Here is a 14,606-nt window from a genome sequence, read left to right as displayed (position 1 = left end):
TGTCTGACTGTGCCACTAGCTCCTTGCGATGGCCTCCCCCTGCTTCCAACTCGTCTCCTACTTCTCTCTGTCTCCCCTTCTGAACTTTCCCCCTGTTCTTCTTCTCTTTGAGCTGGCACCCACGTGACATCCACGGACACATCGTCATCATCAACCGCTTCACTTGTATCTGACAACTCAGCAAAGGAAGCAGCAGTGGGTGCAATATCATCATCACACTGTATGTCCATGTGTGTAATGCTGCCTGACTGAGACATATCCCTGTTATCTACATCCCCTGGCAATAATGGGTGCACATCACTAATTTCATCCGACTGATGTGTAAATAACTCCTCTGAGGGATCAAGTGAAGCGGCTGTGGTGGTAGTGGTGGTAGTGGCGGCGGGCGGGAGAGTGGTAACTTGAGAGCAGGTGACCAAAGCTGAGCTGGAGGAGGATGGTGCGTTAAGGTTCTTAGCGGAAGCTGTTAAAGATTGGGTGTCCTGTGTAAGCCAGTCAACTATTTTCTCTGAATATTTTGGGTTCAGGGTACATGGCCTCTGAACACTGGGCATTATTCCAGGGCAAGTGGAAATCACAGCACCACAAACACGATGGCCCCTGCGGCATGGCCTGCCTCTGCCTATCATTTTTTATTAGATAAGTGTTACTATGTGTGCAAGGTACTGTGCCACCCTATATAAGTGGTGGGCAGTGACACACACAGGCTTGCAAATGTGATTATATCACAGAACAATTTTCAATAGAATTTTTTTTATCTGCAAGGCATTTGAGTGACTGACACCCTGTAACGGTATGAGTGCAGGCCTAGCCACTAGCCAGTGGGCACAATACAGTATGTGTGGGCCTGACGCACACGGGCTTGCAAGTGTGATTAGATCACAGAAAGATTTTAAATAGATTTTTTTTTTCTGCAAGGTATCTGAGTGAATGACACCCTGTAACGGTATGAGTGCAGGCCTAGCCACTAGCCAGTGGTCACAATACAGTATGTGTGGGCCTGACACACACGGGCTTGCAAATGTGATATCACCGAAAAAAATTTAATATAATTTTTTTTTTCTGCAAGGTATTTGAGTGAATGGCACCCTGTAACGGTATGAGTGCAGGCCTAGCCACTAGCCAGTGGGCACAAAACAGTATGTGTGGGCCTGACGCACACAGGCTTGCAAATGTGATTAGGTCACAGAAAAATTTTCAATAGATATTTTTTTTTCTGCAAGGTATTTGAGTGAATGGCACCCTGTAACGGTATGAGTGCAGGCCTAGCCAGTGGGCACAAAACAGTATGTGTGAGCCTGACGCACACAGGCTTGCAAATGTGATTAGATCACAGAAAAATTTTCAATATAATTTTTTTTATCTGCAAGGTATTTGAGTGAATGACACCCTGTAATGGTATGAGTGCAGGCCTAGTCACTAGCCAGTGGGCACAATACAGTATGTGTGGGACTGACACACACAGGCTTGCAAATGTGATTATATCACAGAAAATTTTTAAATAGATTTTTTTTTCTGCAAGGTATTTGAGTGAATGACACCCTGTAACAGTATGAGTGCAGGCCTAGCCACTAGCCAGTGGGCACAATACAGTATGTGTGGGCCTGACACACACGGGCTTGTAAATGTGATTAGATCACAGAAAAATTTTCAATATAATTTTTTTTTTCTGCAAGGTATCTGAGTGAATGACACCCTGTAACGGTATGAGTGCAGGCCTAGCCACTAGCCAGTGGGCACAATACAGTATGTGTGGGCCTGACACACACGGGCTTGCAAATGTGATTAGATCACAGAAAAATTTTCAATATAATTTTTTTTTTCTGCAAGGTATCTGAGTGAATGACACCCTGTAACGGTATGAGTGCAGGCCTAGCCACTAGCCAGTGGGCACAAACAGTATGTGTGGGCCTGACACACACAGGCTTGCAAATGTGATTATATCACAGAAAAATGTTCAATAGATTTTTTTTTTCCTGCAATGTATTTGAGTGAATGACACCCTGTAACGGTATGAGTGGAGGCCTAGCCACTAGCAGTATACAGTATGTGTGTGCCTGACACACACAGGCTTGCAAATGTGATTATGCCACTCTGTGGTCTCTTCATGCTGCTGTCAACTCCAGACTCTGTCATTGTACCACTCGGTGGCCGCCTCATACTGATGCCAACTCCAGACTCGGTCATTGTGCCACTCGGTGGCCTCCTCATACTGCCGACACCTCCACACTTTGTCTTGGTGCGACTCTGTGGCATCCTTATGTGGCTGCGACCTCCACAATCTCTCGTCATCATACTACTATGGCTTCCTCATGCTGCTGACACCTCCATACTTTGTCTTTGTGCCACTCTGGCCTCCTCATGCTGCTGCCACCACCACAATCTCTCGTCGTTGTGCTACTCTGTGGCATCCTGGTGCTGCCGCCATCTCCAGACTCATTCATTGTGCCACTTAGTGGCCTCCTCATACTGCTTCCACCCCCAGACTCGGTCATTGCACCACTCGGTGGCCTCCTTTTGATGCGGCTGCTACCGCCACCTCCAAACTCTGTCATTGGGCCACTCTGTGGTCTCCCCATGCTACTGCCAACTCAAGACTTGGTCATTATACCACTCGTTGGCATCCTCATACTGCTGACAACTACAGACTCGGTCATTGTGCCACTCTGTGGCTTCCTGATGCTGCCGCCACCTCCACAATCTCTCATCGTCGTGCTACTCTGGCCTCCTCATGTTGCTGACACCTCCACACTTTGTCTTCGTTCCACTCTGGGGCCTCCTCATACTTCTGCCACCTCTGCAATCTCTTGTTGTAGTGCTACTCTGGCCTCTTCATGCTGCTGACACCTCCACACTTTGTCTTTGTGCCACTCTGTGACTGCCTCATGCTGCCGCCACCTCCGGTCTGTGTAGCAGCTGTAAGGCCTGTATGGTCCCATTATAATTGGCTTATGATTTGGTAGCCAAAAGCAGGAGTGGGTTACAAAACACAGAAGACATGCAAATATTCCATTCATGTTTCATCTCTGTTTTACATCCAGTCCTGTTTTTTTTGGGCATTAGCAATACTGATGGATTATTTAGCAAATGCTGACCAAGTGAAGGCGTATGCTCCGTTTTTTTGGGGGTTATTTTTCTGACAGATCAGAGAGAGGTCACAAATCAGTGACGTCAAAACAAACTTACTGCTGACACCCTCTCCACTCTGTTTGGGGGCCTCTACTTGTATATGTCATAGATGTAGTAGAACACAAAAAGACAAAAAGAAGAAAGGGGAAAGACACTAGGCCTCACCGCTAGGAAAGGAAAATGGTCACCACCTATAAAACCCTGATCCTGGCCCTAACTCCTATCCGTATGAGCACCTCTCGATGGTAGAAGGAACCAGCGTCTCACTGAGGCCTAGTAAACAACGGGGGAGGGGGGGGGGATACAAAACACAGCAAGCGGAACACTTAACTTCTGCGGATGATGGATGAACAGGACTTCAACAAGAACCACACTCCAGCTCGTCTAAAGCCAAATGAAGCTATCCAGAGCAAGAAGTGATGGGTAAAGTCAAACTAAATAGGGGGAAGTAAAGGTCACATGATCCACACCTGAACAGGAGGTGTGAACATACTAGCAAAACACAGACAAAGTTTAACCAAAAGAGGCTGTCAGATTACTCATTTGCAGCCAGTCTTTCAGACCTTCTAACACCTGTCACACGTGTGACAGTATACGCGTTTAATTGAACAGGTTTTGTAGACATCTATGTGCAATCAGCTGGCGACGATGTAAAAGGAGTGTTCTTCTTCTTGGCGCTAACATCGACCTGTAAGGCTGAGTTATTTAGTGAGTTTGGGTCCCGTGACTGCCCTAATAAGTGAAGTGTGCAGTGATTCTAAGAGCGACGCCTGTCATCTCCATGTTATACGGACTCACAGTATTATTTCACTACCAAAGCAGACTCCCTATGTGTGTTACTACAAACAGTGTTCTACACCACTATAAAGGCTCTCAGAAGCCAGGAAATATATTCGGATCGAATCAAATTTTTCCTGAAAAGTTCAGCGAACCTGTGAATTGAATTTTAGAAAAATTCGCTTATCTCTAGTTCCCACGTTCTTGCGATAAGTGTGGGAACCACACCTATTGGACATTTATGGTAAATCTTGTCGATTCATCATAAATGTTCACATGATGCAACCCCTTTACTGTTAATGACTGTAGTGTTTACTCGATTGAATGGGCATGTTACATTTAAAAAAAATGCAATGTTTAGTTAATACACTAATAAAATCTTTTCTTATTATATTTTAGGCCAGCCTAAAGTAGAAGAGATATCTCTGAAGATCCCTGATAATATTCTAGAGGATTCTGAAAGAGCTTACATAACAGTGTTGGGTAAGGTCTACAATGCATCAATCTCTTCATCAGGTGGCACCATCAGAAATATCGGATTCTGGGGCCACATGGGCAAATATTTAATGCACTTTCTATTATGTCCACTAACCTAAATCTTGTATTTATAGCTACATTTCTACTACAGGGTCTTTTCTCATATATAGTATAATACTGTACATGTTTAGTATATATAGTCACTCTTATATATATGTATATAGCCATTTTCTAATAATGTAGACATTTTGTTATTACCTTGCAGGAGATCTCATAGGCACAGCTTTGCAGAACCTTGATCGTCTTCTAGCCATGCCATATGGATGTGGAGAGCAGAACATGGTTCTCTTTGCTCCTAATATCTATATCTTGAATTATCTGGAGAAGACTCATCAACTGAACAGCGAAATCCTGAGCAAAGCCAAGAATTTCCTGGAGAGCGGTAAGAAATTCTGCATTGCTTACTATTATATTTTATTTATAAACTATCATGGACTAAACTGGTTTAGGTATAAATTCTAATCCTACGCTGTAGATTATAGACAGCACGGTAGATATATAAATATGAAAGATATAGATAGACAGACAAATGGATGGATAGAAAGTCAAATGGATAGATTGATACATTTACAGATACAGTAAATCAACAGATGAATGGATAGACAGACAGATAGAAATACGATTATTAGATGTTTGCATGATTAGAATTTTATGACTACTTTTAAGTTATATTTTTTTTCTTGATTGTCACAGGGTATAAGCGTCAGCTGACCTACCAACGTGATGATGGGTCATACAGTGCTTTTGGAAAGAATGACAAAGAAGGAAACACATGGTTAGTGGCTTTGGCCATAGCTATATTTGCTGTGCATGAAACTTTAAGCTATGTTGAAACCCAGAATTTTAGAATTTCAGTTCACGTCCTGGTACAGACAGCAGGACAAGACTATTCATAACAAGTAAATAATTCTTCTTTTGAACTATGGCATTATGTGGGCAATTAGAATAACGAGACAGAGGAAAACTATGGATGAGCAAATCAATTTTACTGGTTTAGAATTCTTCCCGAAGTTTGCAAAAAGTTTGGATTGTAACAAAGCCGAACTTTGAACTTATCATGATTTTTTTTTTTTTGGTGTTCCTAATGATAAAGAGCACAACAGAGAGTAATCTCCAAGGCCAGTCTACTAAGAAAGGCAATTTTCTCTTAAGACATTATGGTTCTTTTGATTTTCTGGAAGAAGAGCTTACTTGCATGTCTTATTGAGAGAATTGGGATATTCTAGTTGTTATGAGTGAAAAACTCGATTGCATGCCTCACTTTCAGTTGAATATTGGGTAGGGTGGGTCTCTCTTCTAGACTCATGTTTATTAGATGAGGCTTTTTAGACAAAATAGAAGACTAGGAAGATTTATATACCAACTAGCTGAAGGATCCGGATTCGCTCGGGTATATTTACTCTACTTCATTTAATGTTTGTGTGTGTTGTTAAAAGATATAAACACTATCCACTATAACAGTGACATCTACAGCACCCTTCCCCCAAAACAGTGACCACCACAGCCTCCACTCCTTAACACTGACCCCCCGCCCACAGTGCTGCGTCCATTAAATTTGGACCTCCACAGCAACCCACCCTCTTAACTTTGACCTTACAGCAGCCTTCCCCTTTAACAGTGACTTTCACAGCTAACCACCCCTTTGACAGCGACCTCCACAGGGGCCCACCGCCTTAACAGTGGCAATTACTGGATCGGGGGCGTGTCCTTTTGAACAGCTCACTGTACTGTCTGAGTGTGAGCTGCAGGGAGAAAGTCACCCTCCCTCCCACCTCTGCAGCTGACAGAAGTTGATTTTTTCCTTCATTTTTTCTATCCCCGTCGGCTGAGGAGTGGGAGGGGCGTGGCCTAACCAGATCGGGGCATGGTTTAGCTGGACCTAGAAGTTGATTTTTAACTTCATTTTAGCTGAGGTGTGGGAGGGGGCATGGCCTAACTGGATCGGGGGCGTATCCTTTTGAACATATCACTCTAAGATAGCAACACTGTTCTGTCTGAGTGTGAACTGCAGGGAGAAAGTCACCCTCCCTCCCACCCCTGCAGCTGACAGAAGTTGATTTTTACCTTCATTTTTTTCAATCCCCGTCGGCTCAGGAGTGGAAGGTGGCGTGGACTAACCAGATAAGGGGCGTGGCTTAGCGGGTCCTAAGGTCAGGGTTTTAAGTCTTTTGAGGGTGGACACATTGTGGCAGGGGGCGTGTCTGGGCTCCTTTCTGCAAGAGTGATGCCCCTCTGGCACCTTACTGGCTCATTTGCATACCAAATAAACTGGATTTTCAGAGGATAAAAACATCTATTGCTGGAACAAAAAGCACATCTTGAAATAAGGTATTAAGTGCTATTAGGCCATGGCTTTACTTCAATAGAAATTATCCTTGGGACAGATTTCCTTTAAAGCTCTCCTACAGCAGTGAGGATAAATGGATGGGTTGTTATGGAAACCTGGAATAAAACTGTGTATGTGGAGGCTGGAGAACCTGCAAGCTTCTATTGGCTGATAAGGGTCATGTGACCAAGCTTTTATTGGCTAACGCATTTTTTGGGGGAATATCTCACGAACGGTACATCCTAGAGAGCTGAGACCTAGTCTAAAACCTTCCCAGAAACCTGATGTACCTGTGTGCCAGATTTCGTTATTGTAAATGCGATGATGCGGATTCCTTTAGCGGACATACACACACACACACTCAGCTTTATATATTAGATTGTTAGGCTAATTGGAGCACATTTGATTAGTCCAGAAACTATTCAGATATGAATAGAATTTTTGAAAAAGCTTAAGAAAGCAGACCTGAAACAAATTTAAAGTGTTCTGATTAAAATCACATTTTTTTAAGGAAAACTCAGGATGAATTCTAAATTGATAGAATTGATTTGCTTATCTGTAGCATGTTTATTTATGCATACTGTATGTCCTTGTGCTTCATAGATCAATTTTCCACTACTTTTCCCACAAAGTTTTGGATGGTAGCCTCAAACTGTTCAATCGATGCTTTTTCATAATAAGATTTCCCCCGTATTATCCTTTAGCGGAGCTGAGGAAAGAAACATTGCTTGGCTTCCTGAGAGGCCTTGGTTGGGGCACTATATGTTTTAATGAAAAACGCAGAGTATGCATGAGGAGTATCGTAACCCAGTCAATGCTCCTCTTAGTTTCTGGGAAAAATATTTGCACATTTTACATCCACTGTCATCAAATAGGCTTAGGAAAGCTAATTTTACATAACACATCAATGAAGAAAGCTGAAAGCCAATATATAGAGCGTCTCTCGTTCTGGCAAACTAGTCCCTCCATGTATTAAAATAGATGGCCATTTATATGAATAGCCACAATGTCTTATCACATTTTCCATGTAAGTGCTTTTGTAGTGCAAAAATTTGGATTTGCCTGGGTTCTTCCAACATGGACCTTCATCAATCAGCTGATCTCCACCATATTAGGAGTTGTCTATGATGAATAGGATTATCGACTATACAATGCTTGTGTAAATTGGCCATTTATATATCTCCAATTTGTTTCCACAGGCTGACTGGATTTGTAGTGAAATCTTTCAGCAAAGCTCGACCTTATATCTTTATAGATGAAAGTCACCTGAACCATTCCTTCTCCTGGCTGCAAAGAAACCAACAAGACAGTGGATGTTTCAGGAGTGTGGGAAGACTTTTCAATAATGCCATGAAGGTATGTCTAGTACAGAGCAAATGCGATAAAATTTGACATCTATTTCAAACTGCAAAAATAGGTAAAAAGGAATGAGGAATTCAAACATGAAGAATATGAAAAGAGGTTAAATGGTGTCTCATAATGACAACCTATTTTAAAAGGTGTGTCAGATGTATGACCATCTGTTTCGGCCTTCCATGTCAATTGATATTAAGAACCTTATTCATTGAGAAACGACTACTTCAATTTCTGCTACCTTCAATATGCTATACTGTAAATGCTGCTCTACCCTCTCACTCCTTACCAGAGCTTAGGTTTCTACTTGTCTAGTTAACCAGTGAAAGTGTGCTATCCTGTCTTTCATGTACCAAACTTCTGCCTGTTTACCAATTCTGATAATCTTCTGCCTGCTCTGATTAATTGGATACTCTTGAACTCTGTCTGCCCTGACTGGATTCATTTCTCAGATGTGCACAAACTCAGCACACCCTGACCTACACCTGTTTCCTGACTTTGAATGTCACCTAATCCTTGGTGCTTGGTGCCCCATGCATCAGCTGCCAACTACACCAGGACTACTTCAGGAGGTAGCAGCCTGGTTGGTTCTCTGAAGCAAAGTCGACATCCCTGTACAGGGACTAAAGAGTGAATACCAGGGACTACTAGGCCCTTAGGTTGAGCCAAAAGCCAAGCCAGTTAGTTGGCACAGTGGTAATGTTCGTAAATTTCCAATATGTAATAAATAAATGGAAGATTACGAATAACTTGATTTGTCATAAAAAATTAAAACATATTACTTTGTGCTTCAGGGGGGAGTAGAAGATGATATTTCACTTACTGCATATATTAGTATTGCCCTTTTGGAAGCTGGGATAGATGTGCAGGTAAGTTTGTAAGTCTTGACAAGAAAAAGCATTTGACTGCAAGCCAGATATTACCATATTTTCTTAAATAATTGCATTTGTTCAGAAAAAAGGGGCTAAAACCATACCTAACTGTCCGAATGTGGACCATGGAAGTGGGAGAAAGTATGTTGGACATTTACCATAAAGGTAGCCCATGTGGTTGCTATGGTGCTCCGTGGGACTGAGGGTCCAAATGATATTTTTTTTTTTACAGCCTCTTCACAGGTTCCGAAACATTAGGGAACAAAGAAGGGACATGTGTTATTAGAAATTACCTATTTAAATCATGTTTCTATGTTAAACTAATTTTTGAACATTTTTTGTTAATGTTATTCTTCATTTTCCATGTCAATATCTGTATTAAAAACCCTTATAAAACTCAGCATTTTTTTCTCTGGCTAGTAAGCCTAATAATAGGCGTCACTGTTTAGTCTATACAGCCGGTAATGGCAGTTAATGCATCTACAATCAGTAACTCCTAAAGCAAGGAAGGGAAATTTGCTGTGGGTAATGCACTTACAAACCTTCCTTTATGAATCTTATGGTGATGGTGTGGCAAAATCCAGAAGTAGACAAATACAGATCACTTTAAAGCAGTTATCTGCTTATCATTACAGGCAGGATTAGAATGACAGATAGGTAGATAGATAAAAAAGTAAATAGGCACCACACTTAAAAAATTAAAGTTAAAAAATATTTATTCACCCATGTGAAAAAAAAAAAAAAAAAAAAAAAATATATATATATATATATATATATATATATAATAATTGTTAGCGTTGGACGGAGATCGGGGACCTGAATCATAGATGGGGCATGGCCTGGTGGCGAATATGAACATGAATTTCCCTGACTGACAGGTGGTTGAACAGGAGGTGGTAGCATGTATCTGTGCTGAATGAATGCGTGGATGCATTCTCCCTCAAGGGAGCTGTGACCTGGTATCACCTAACTATACTTGGATATGGCTGGTGTTCCCTTTTACAGCTGCCGACTGATACCCGGTTGGTGACTGCAGACATGGGAGATACTAACACATATGCATGAACCACATGGACGTAAATAGATAAATTGATGTCTTTTGAATAATGGGATGAGGTGGTTTCATATATGGGGGGTGAGTGCCATTGCTCTATTGGAAACCGCTGGACCCCTGTTTTATTACGCTATAGCGTGTGTATTTTGGAAATAACTACAGTCCATGACGTGGTTGTATGCTTGGATCAGGTGAGAGGTCACATGACCGCTATACCCCCGTAGTGACTCCGCCCTGAGTTGGGATGAGACATGCGCGTTACGCTCCGGCCTCTGTGCGGCCATCTTGATTGTGGGTCTTGGATCTCCTTCCAGCATAGACAATATCGTGAGAATAGTGAAGTCCCGCGCATGCGCATTCACGGTTTCCGGACGCCGTATGACTCCTGCTCGCTTTCAGTATGTGAGAGTTCCTCAAAAATCTTTTACTTTTCACAATCATGGGCACCTGTATGGAATTATTTTTAAATCATGTATACACAATATAATGAAGCAATTTATGAATTTTGTCGTATATCACAGGTGTAAACACGGATATTTATTGTACATCTCGTTCAGTACAAATACACGTGATGAACTTGGATTGCTAATATGAATTATTGTTAGAATTTTTGTATAATTATGTAATTTTATGTATAATCATGTAATTTACACAGTAATTATGTATGCTATTTAACACCTGAATTTTGCACTGATTGTTATGGCTTGACAAAGGCTCCATTGAGAGAGCTAAAACGTTGCTGTCTGCACATGGGGAAATAAACACCCTGTTTTTCACCGTTATTTGTGTGCTGCCTTGGATTTTTCAATTTTTTATATATATATACATATATATATATATATATATATATATATATATATATATATATATATATACAGTGAGGAACAGAAGTATTTGAACACATTGCGATTTTGCAAGTTCTCCCACTTAGAAATCATGGAGGGGTCTGAAATTCACATTGTAGGTGCATTCCCAATCTGAGAGACAGAATAAAAAACAACAATTCTGGAAATCACATTGTATGATTTTTAAAGAATTTATTTGTCTTGCACTGCTGAACATAAGTATTTGAACACCAGTGTTAATATTTGGTACAGAAGCCTCTGCTTGAATTACAGAGGTCAAACGTTTTCTGTAGTTCTTGACCAGGTTTGCACACACTGCACAGGGATTTTGGCCCACTCCTCCGCACAGATCTCCTCTAGATCTGTCAGGTTTTGGGGCAGTCGCTGAGCAACATGGAGTTTCAGCTCCCTCCAAAGATGTTCTATTGGATTTAGGTCTGGAGACAGGCTAGGCCACTCCAGAACCTTGATATGCTTCTTACGGAGCCACTCGTTGGTTATCCTGGCTGTGTGCTTCAGGTCGTTGTCATGTTGGAAGACCCAGCCACAACCAATCTTCAATGCTCTGACTTAACCGCTACCCGACCGCCTAACGCAGGATTGCGTCCTGCGGGCGGCCGGGTTATTCCTTTTTGACGCGCCGGCGCATCATCTCACGAGACACAGAGGAGCGCGCGTTCACAGGAGCCGAAGGTAAACTAGTTGATCTACAGCCTGCCAGCGGCGATCATTCGCTGGCAGGCTGTAGATGCGATTTTTTTAACCCTTGAAAGGTATATCAGACGCTGTTTTGTTAACAGCGTCTGATATACCTGCTACCTGGTCCTCTGGTGGTCCCTTTTGCTTGGATCGACCACCACACAGGCAGCTCTGTAATAAGTAGCACCAAGCACCACACTACACAACACTACACTACCCTGTCACTTATTAACCCCTGATCACCCCCCTGTAAGGCTCCATTCAGATGCCCGTATGTGTTTTGCGGATCCGCGGATCCGCAAAACACAGACACCGCGGATCTGCAAAACACGGACACCGGCAATGTGTTTTCCGCATTTTGCGGATCCGCACATTGCCAGAACTATATAGAAAATGCCTTTTCTTGTCCGCAATTGCGGACAAGAATAGGACATGTTCTATAGGCTCTACAAAAAACGCAGTGTTTGCCCGATCAGGCCTGATCTTGTGCGCACACTTGCGTTCAGTCCGCCCCACCGCAGTGACAGAATTAATTTTTTTCTGATCACTGCAAAAACACCGTAAAATCGCTGTGGCGCTATAAAGATCACTTTTGAAGGGCATGGCGAGTTCATAGATTTTTTTTTTTGGCACAAGTTAGCGGAATTATTTTTTATTTTTATTTTTTTCATACAAAGTCTCATATTCCACTAACTTGTGACAAAAATAAAATCTCACATGAACTTTGGATTCCAAACTACTTCTCACGCTTTTGGGCCCCTAAAATGCCAGGGCAGTATAAATATGACCCCATTTTGGAAAGAAGACACCCCAAGGTATTCCGTGAGGGGTATAGTGAGTTCATGTAAAATTTTATTTTTTGTCACAATTTAGTGGAATATGAGACTTTGTAAGAAAAAAAATATATAAAAAATAATTTTCCGCTAACTTGTGACAAAAAATAAATAATTCACATTTTTGCACCATAGTTTGTAAACGATATAACTTTTACCCAAACCAATAAATATACACTTATTGCATTTTTTTTTATCAAAGACATGTAGAACAATAAATTTAGAGAAAAAATTATATAGAAATGTAGTTTTAATTGAACATTTGTACAACAGAAAGTGAAAAATGTCATTTTTTTGCCAAAATTTTGGTCAATTTTGATTAATATCAAAAAAAAGTTAAAATGTCAGCAGCAATGAAATACCACCAAATTAAAGCTCTATTAGTGAGAAGGTGGTAAAATTCATTTGGGTGGTAAGTTGTATGACCGAGCAATAAACCGTGAAAGTAGTGTAGTGCAGAATTGTAAAAAGTGGTCTGGTCATTAAGGGGGTTTAAGCTAGGGGAGCTGAGGTGGTTAAAGGGGTTGTCTCACTTCAGCAAATAGCATTTATCATGTACACAAAGTTAATACAAGGCACCTACTAATGTATTGTGATTGTCAATATTGCCTCTTTTGCTGGCTGGATTCATTTTTTCATCACATTATACACTGCTCATTTCCATGGTTATGACCACCCTGCAATCCAGCAACGGTGGTCGTGCTTGCACACTACAGGAAAAAGTCTTGGCCTCTCTGATGGCCTAGAGTGTGGGAGCACACATAGTCTGGTGCTTTGTACTATAGTGTATAAGCAAGACCACTGGAAATGAGCAGTGTATAATGTGATAGAAAAATGAATCCAGCCAGCAAAAGAGGCAATATGGAGAATTACAATACATTAGTAAGTGGCATGTGTTAACTTTCTCTACAGGATAAATGCCACTTGCTGAAGTGAGACAACGCCTTTAAGGAAGGAGGTTGTTGCTCAAATTCTCGCAATAAATGGGCCCATTCATTCTCTCCTTATTACAGTGCAGTCATCCTGACCCCTTCGCAGAAAAGCACCCCCAAAGCATGATGTTTCCACCCCCATGCTTCACAGTAGGGATGGTGTTCTTGGGATGCAACTCATCCTTCTTTTTACTCCAAACACGACGAGTGAAGTTTAGACCAAAAACTATATATTCAGAACATAAAAAAACTATATATTCAGAACATAAAAATGGATTAGAAAAAGGATATGTGTCGCTATCAGATTTTTAACTGGTATTAAAAAAAACGTCGGTTACACCTTCCCTTTGTAACTTCCACTAATCCTTCCTTGTCCAAGGAATGAGTAGTGTGTTGGATAAAAAATAATTGACCTGAATTGAATTAAATTGAGGGCATATGATGGTAAGATTCACACTACTACAAAGTTTGATACAGGACCAATTCTTCTATATGTTTGCCCTTGGTTAGTGGATTTTTCTATTCTTCATCATTAATGGTTGCTAGAGATACCAGATATTGACTGTTTAACTATTCATGACCTGCATACAATCACTAACCCCTAAGCAAGGAAGGGAAATTTGCTGAGCATAATGCCCTTGGAAATCTTCCTTTAAGCCCTTAAGGACTCAGCCCTATTTCACCTTAAGGACGTGGCCATTTTTTTGCAAATCTGACCAGTGTCACTTTAAGTGCTCATAACTTTAAAACACTTTGACTTATCCAGGCCATTCTGAGATTGTTTTTTCTACACATATTGTACTTCATGACACTGGTAAAATGAAGTCAAATTTTTTTATTTTTTTTTGCATAAAAAATACCTAATTTACCAAAAATTTGGAAAAATTAACAAATTTCAAAGTTTCAGTTTCTCTAATTCTGTAATACATAGTAATACCCCCAAAAATTGTGATGACTTTACATTCCCCATATGTCTACTTCATGATTGAATTATTTTGGGAATGATATTTTATTTTTTGGGGAGTACTCGTAGCTGGCGCATGCGCAATGCCATGCCCGGTCCTGGCAGGGCATCGCAATACCTACTGCGCATGCGCTGGCTACGAATTTGTCCGCGCAGCCGCAATGGAAAAGGCGAGGGGAGGGGAGTAAACGGGCGGGCACAGGCACACGGAGGGCAGGGTTATGAGCCGTTGGGGAGGTCCGGTCTTGGGCTCGGAGATTGAGACACCGCCCTGGGCACTTGAGA

At 41.4% G+C, this 14,606-nt stretch overlaps 1 protein-coding gene across 1 annotated transcript in view; it reads left to right on the top strand.

Annotated features, from left to right (window-relative positions):
* Positions 1-14,606, top strand: part of LOC122942209 (alpha-2-macroglobulin-like protein 1) — a 288,592-nt gene that overhangs the window by 176,983 nt on the left and 97,003 nt on the right. The window contains exons 22-26 of the mRNA XM_044299708.1: positions 4,306-4,389; positions 4,649-4,825; positions 5,137-5,218; positions 7,969-8,125; positions 8,917-8,991. Coding sequence (XP_044155643.1) covers positions 4,306-4,389; positions 4,649-4,825; positions 5,137-5,218; positions 7,969-8,125; positions 8,917-8,991 — 575 coding nt within the window. The remainder of the gene's footprint in view (positions 1-4,305; positions 4,390-4,648; positions 4,826-5,136; positions 5,219-7,968; positions 8,126-8,916; positions 8,992-14,606) is intronic.

The sequence above is a fragment of the Bufo gargarizans genome, chromosome 6, assembly GCF_014858855.1.
Source record: "Bufo gargarizans isolate SCDJY-AF-19 chromosome 6, ASM1485885v1, whole genome shotgun sequence".
NCBI lineage: Eukaryota > Metazoa > Chordata > Amphibia > Anura > Bufonidae > Bufo > Bufo gargarizans.
Note: the sequence above shows the minus strand (reverse complement) of the source record. Positions and strands in the feature narration are given on the sequence as shown.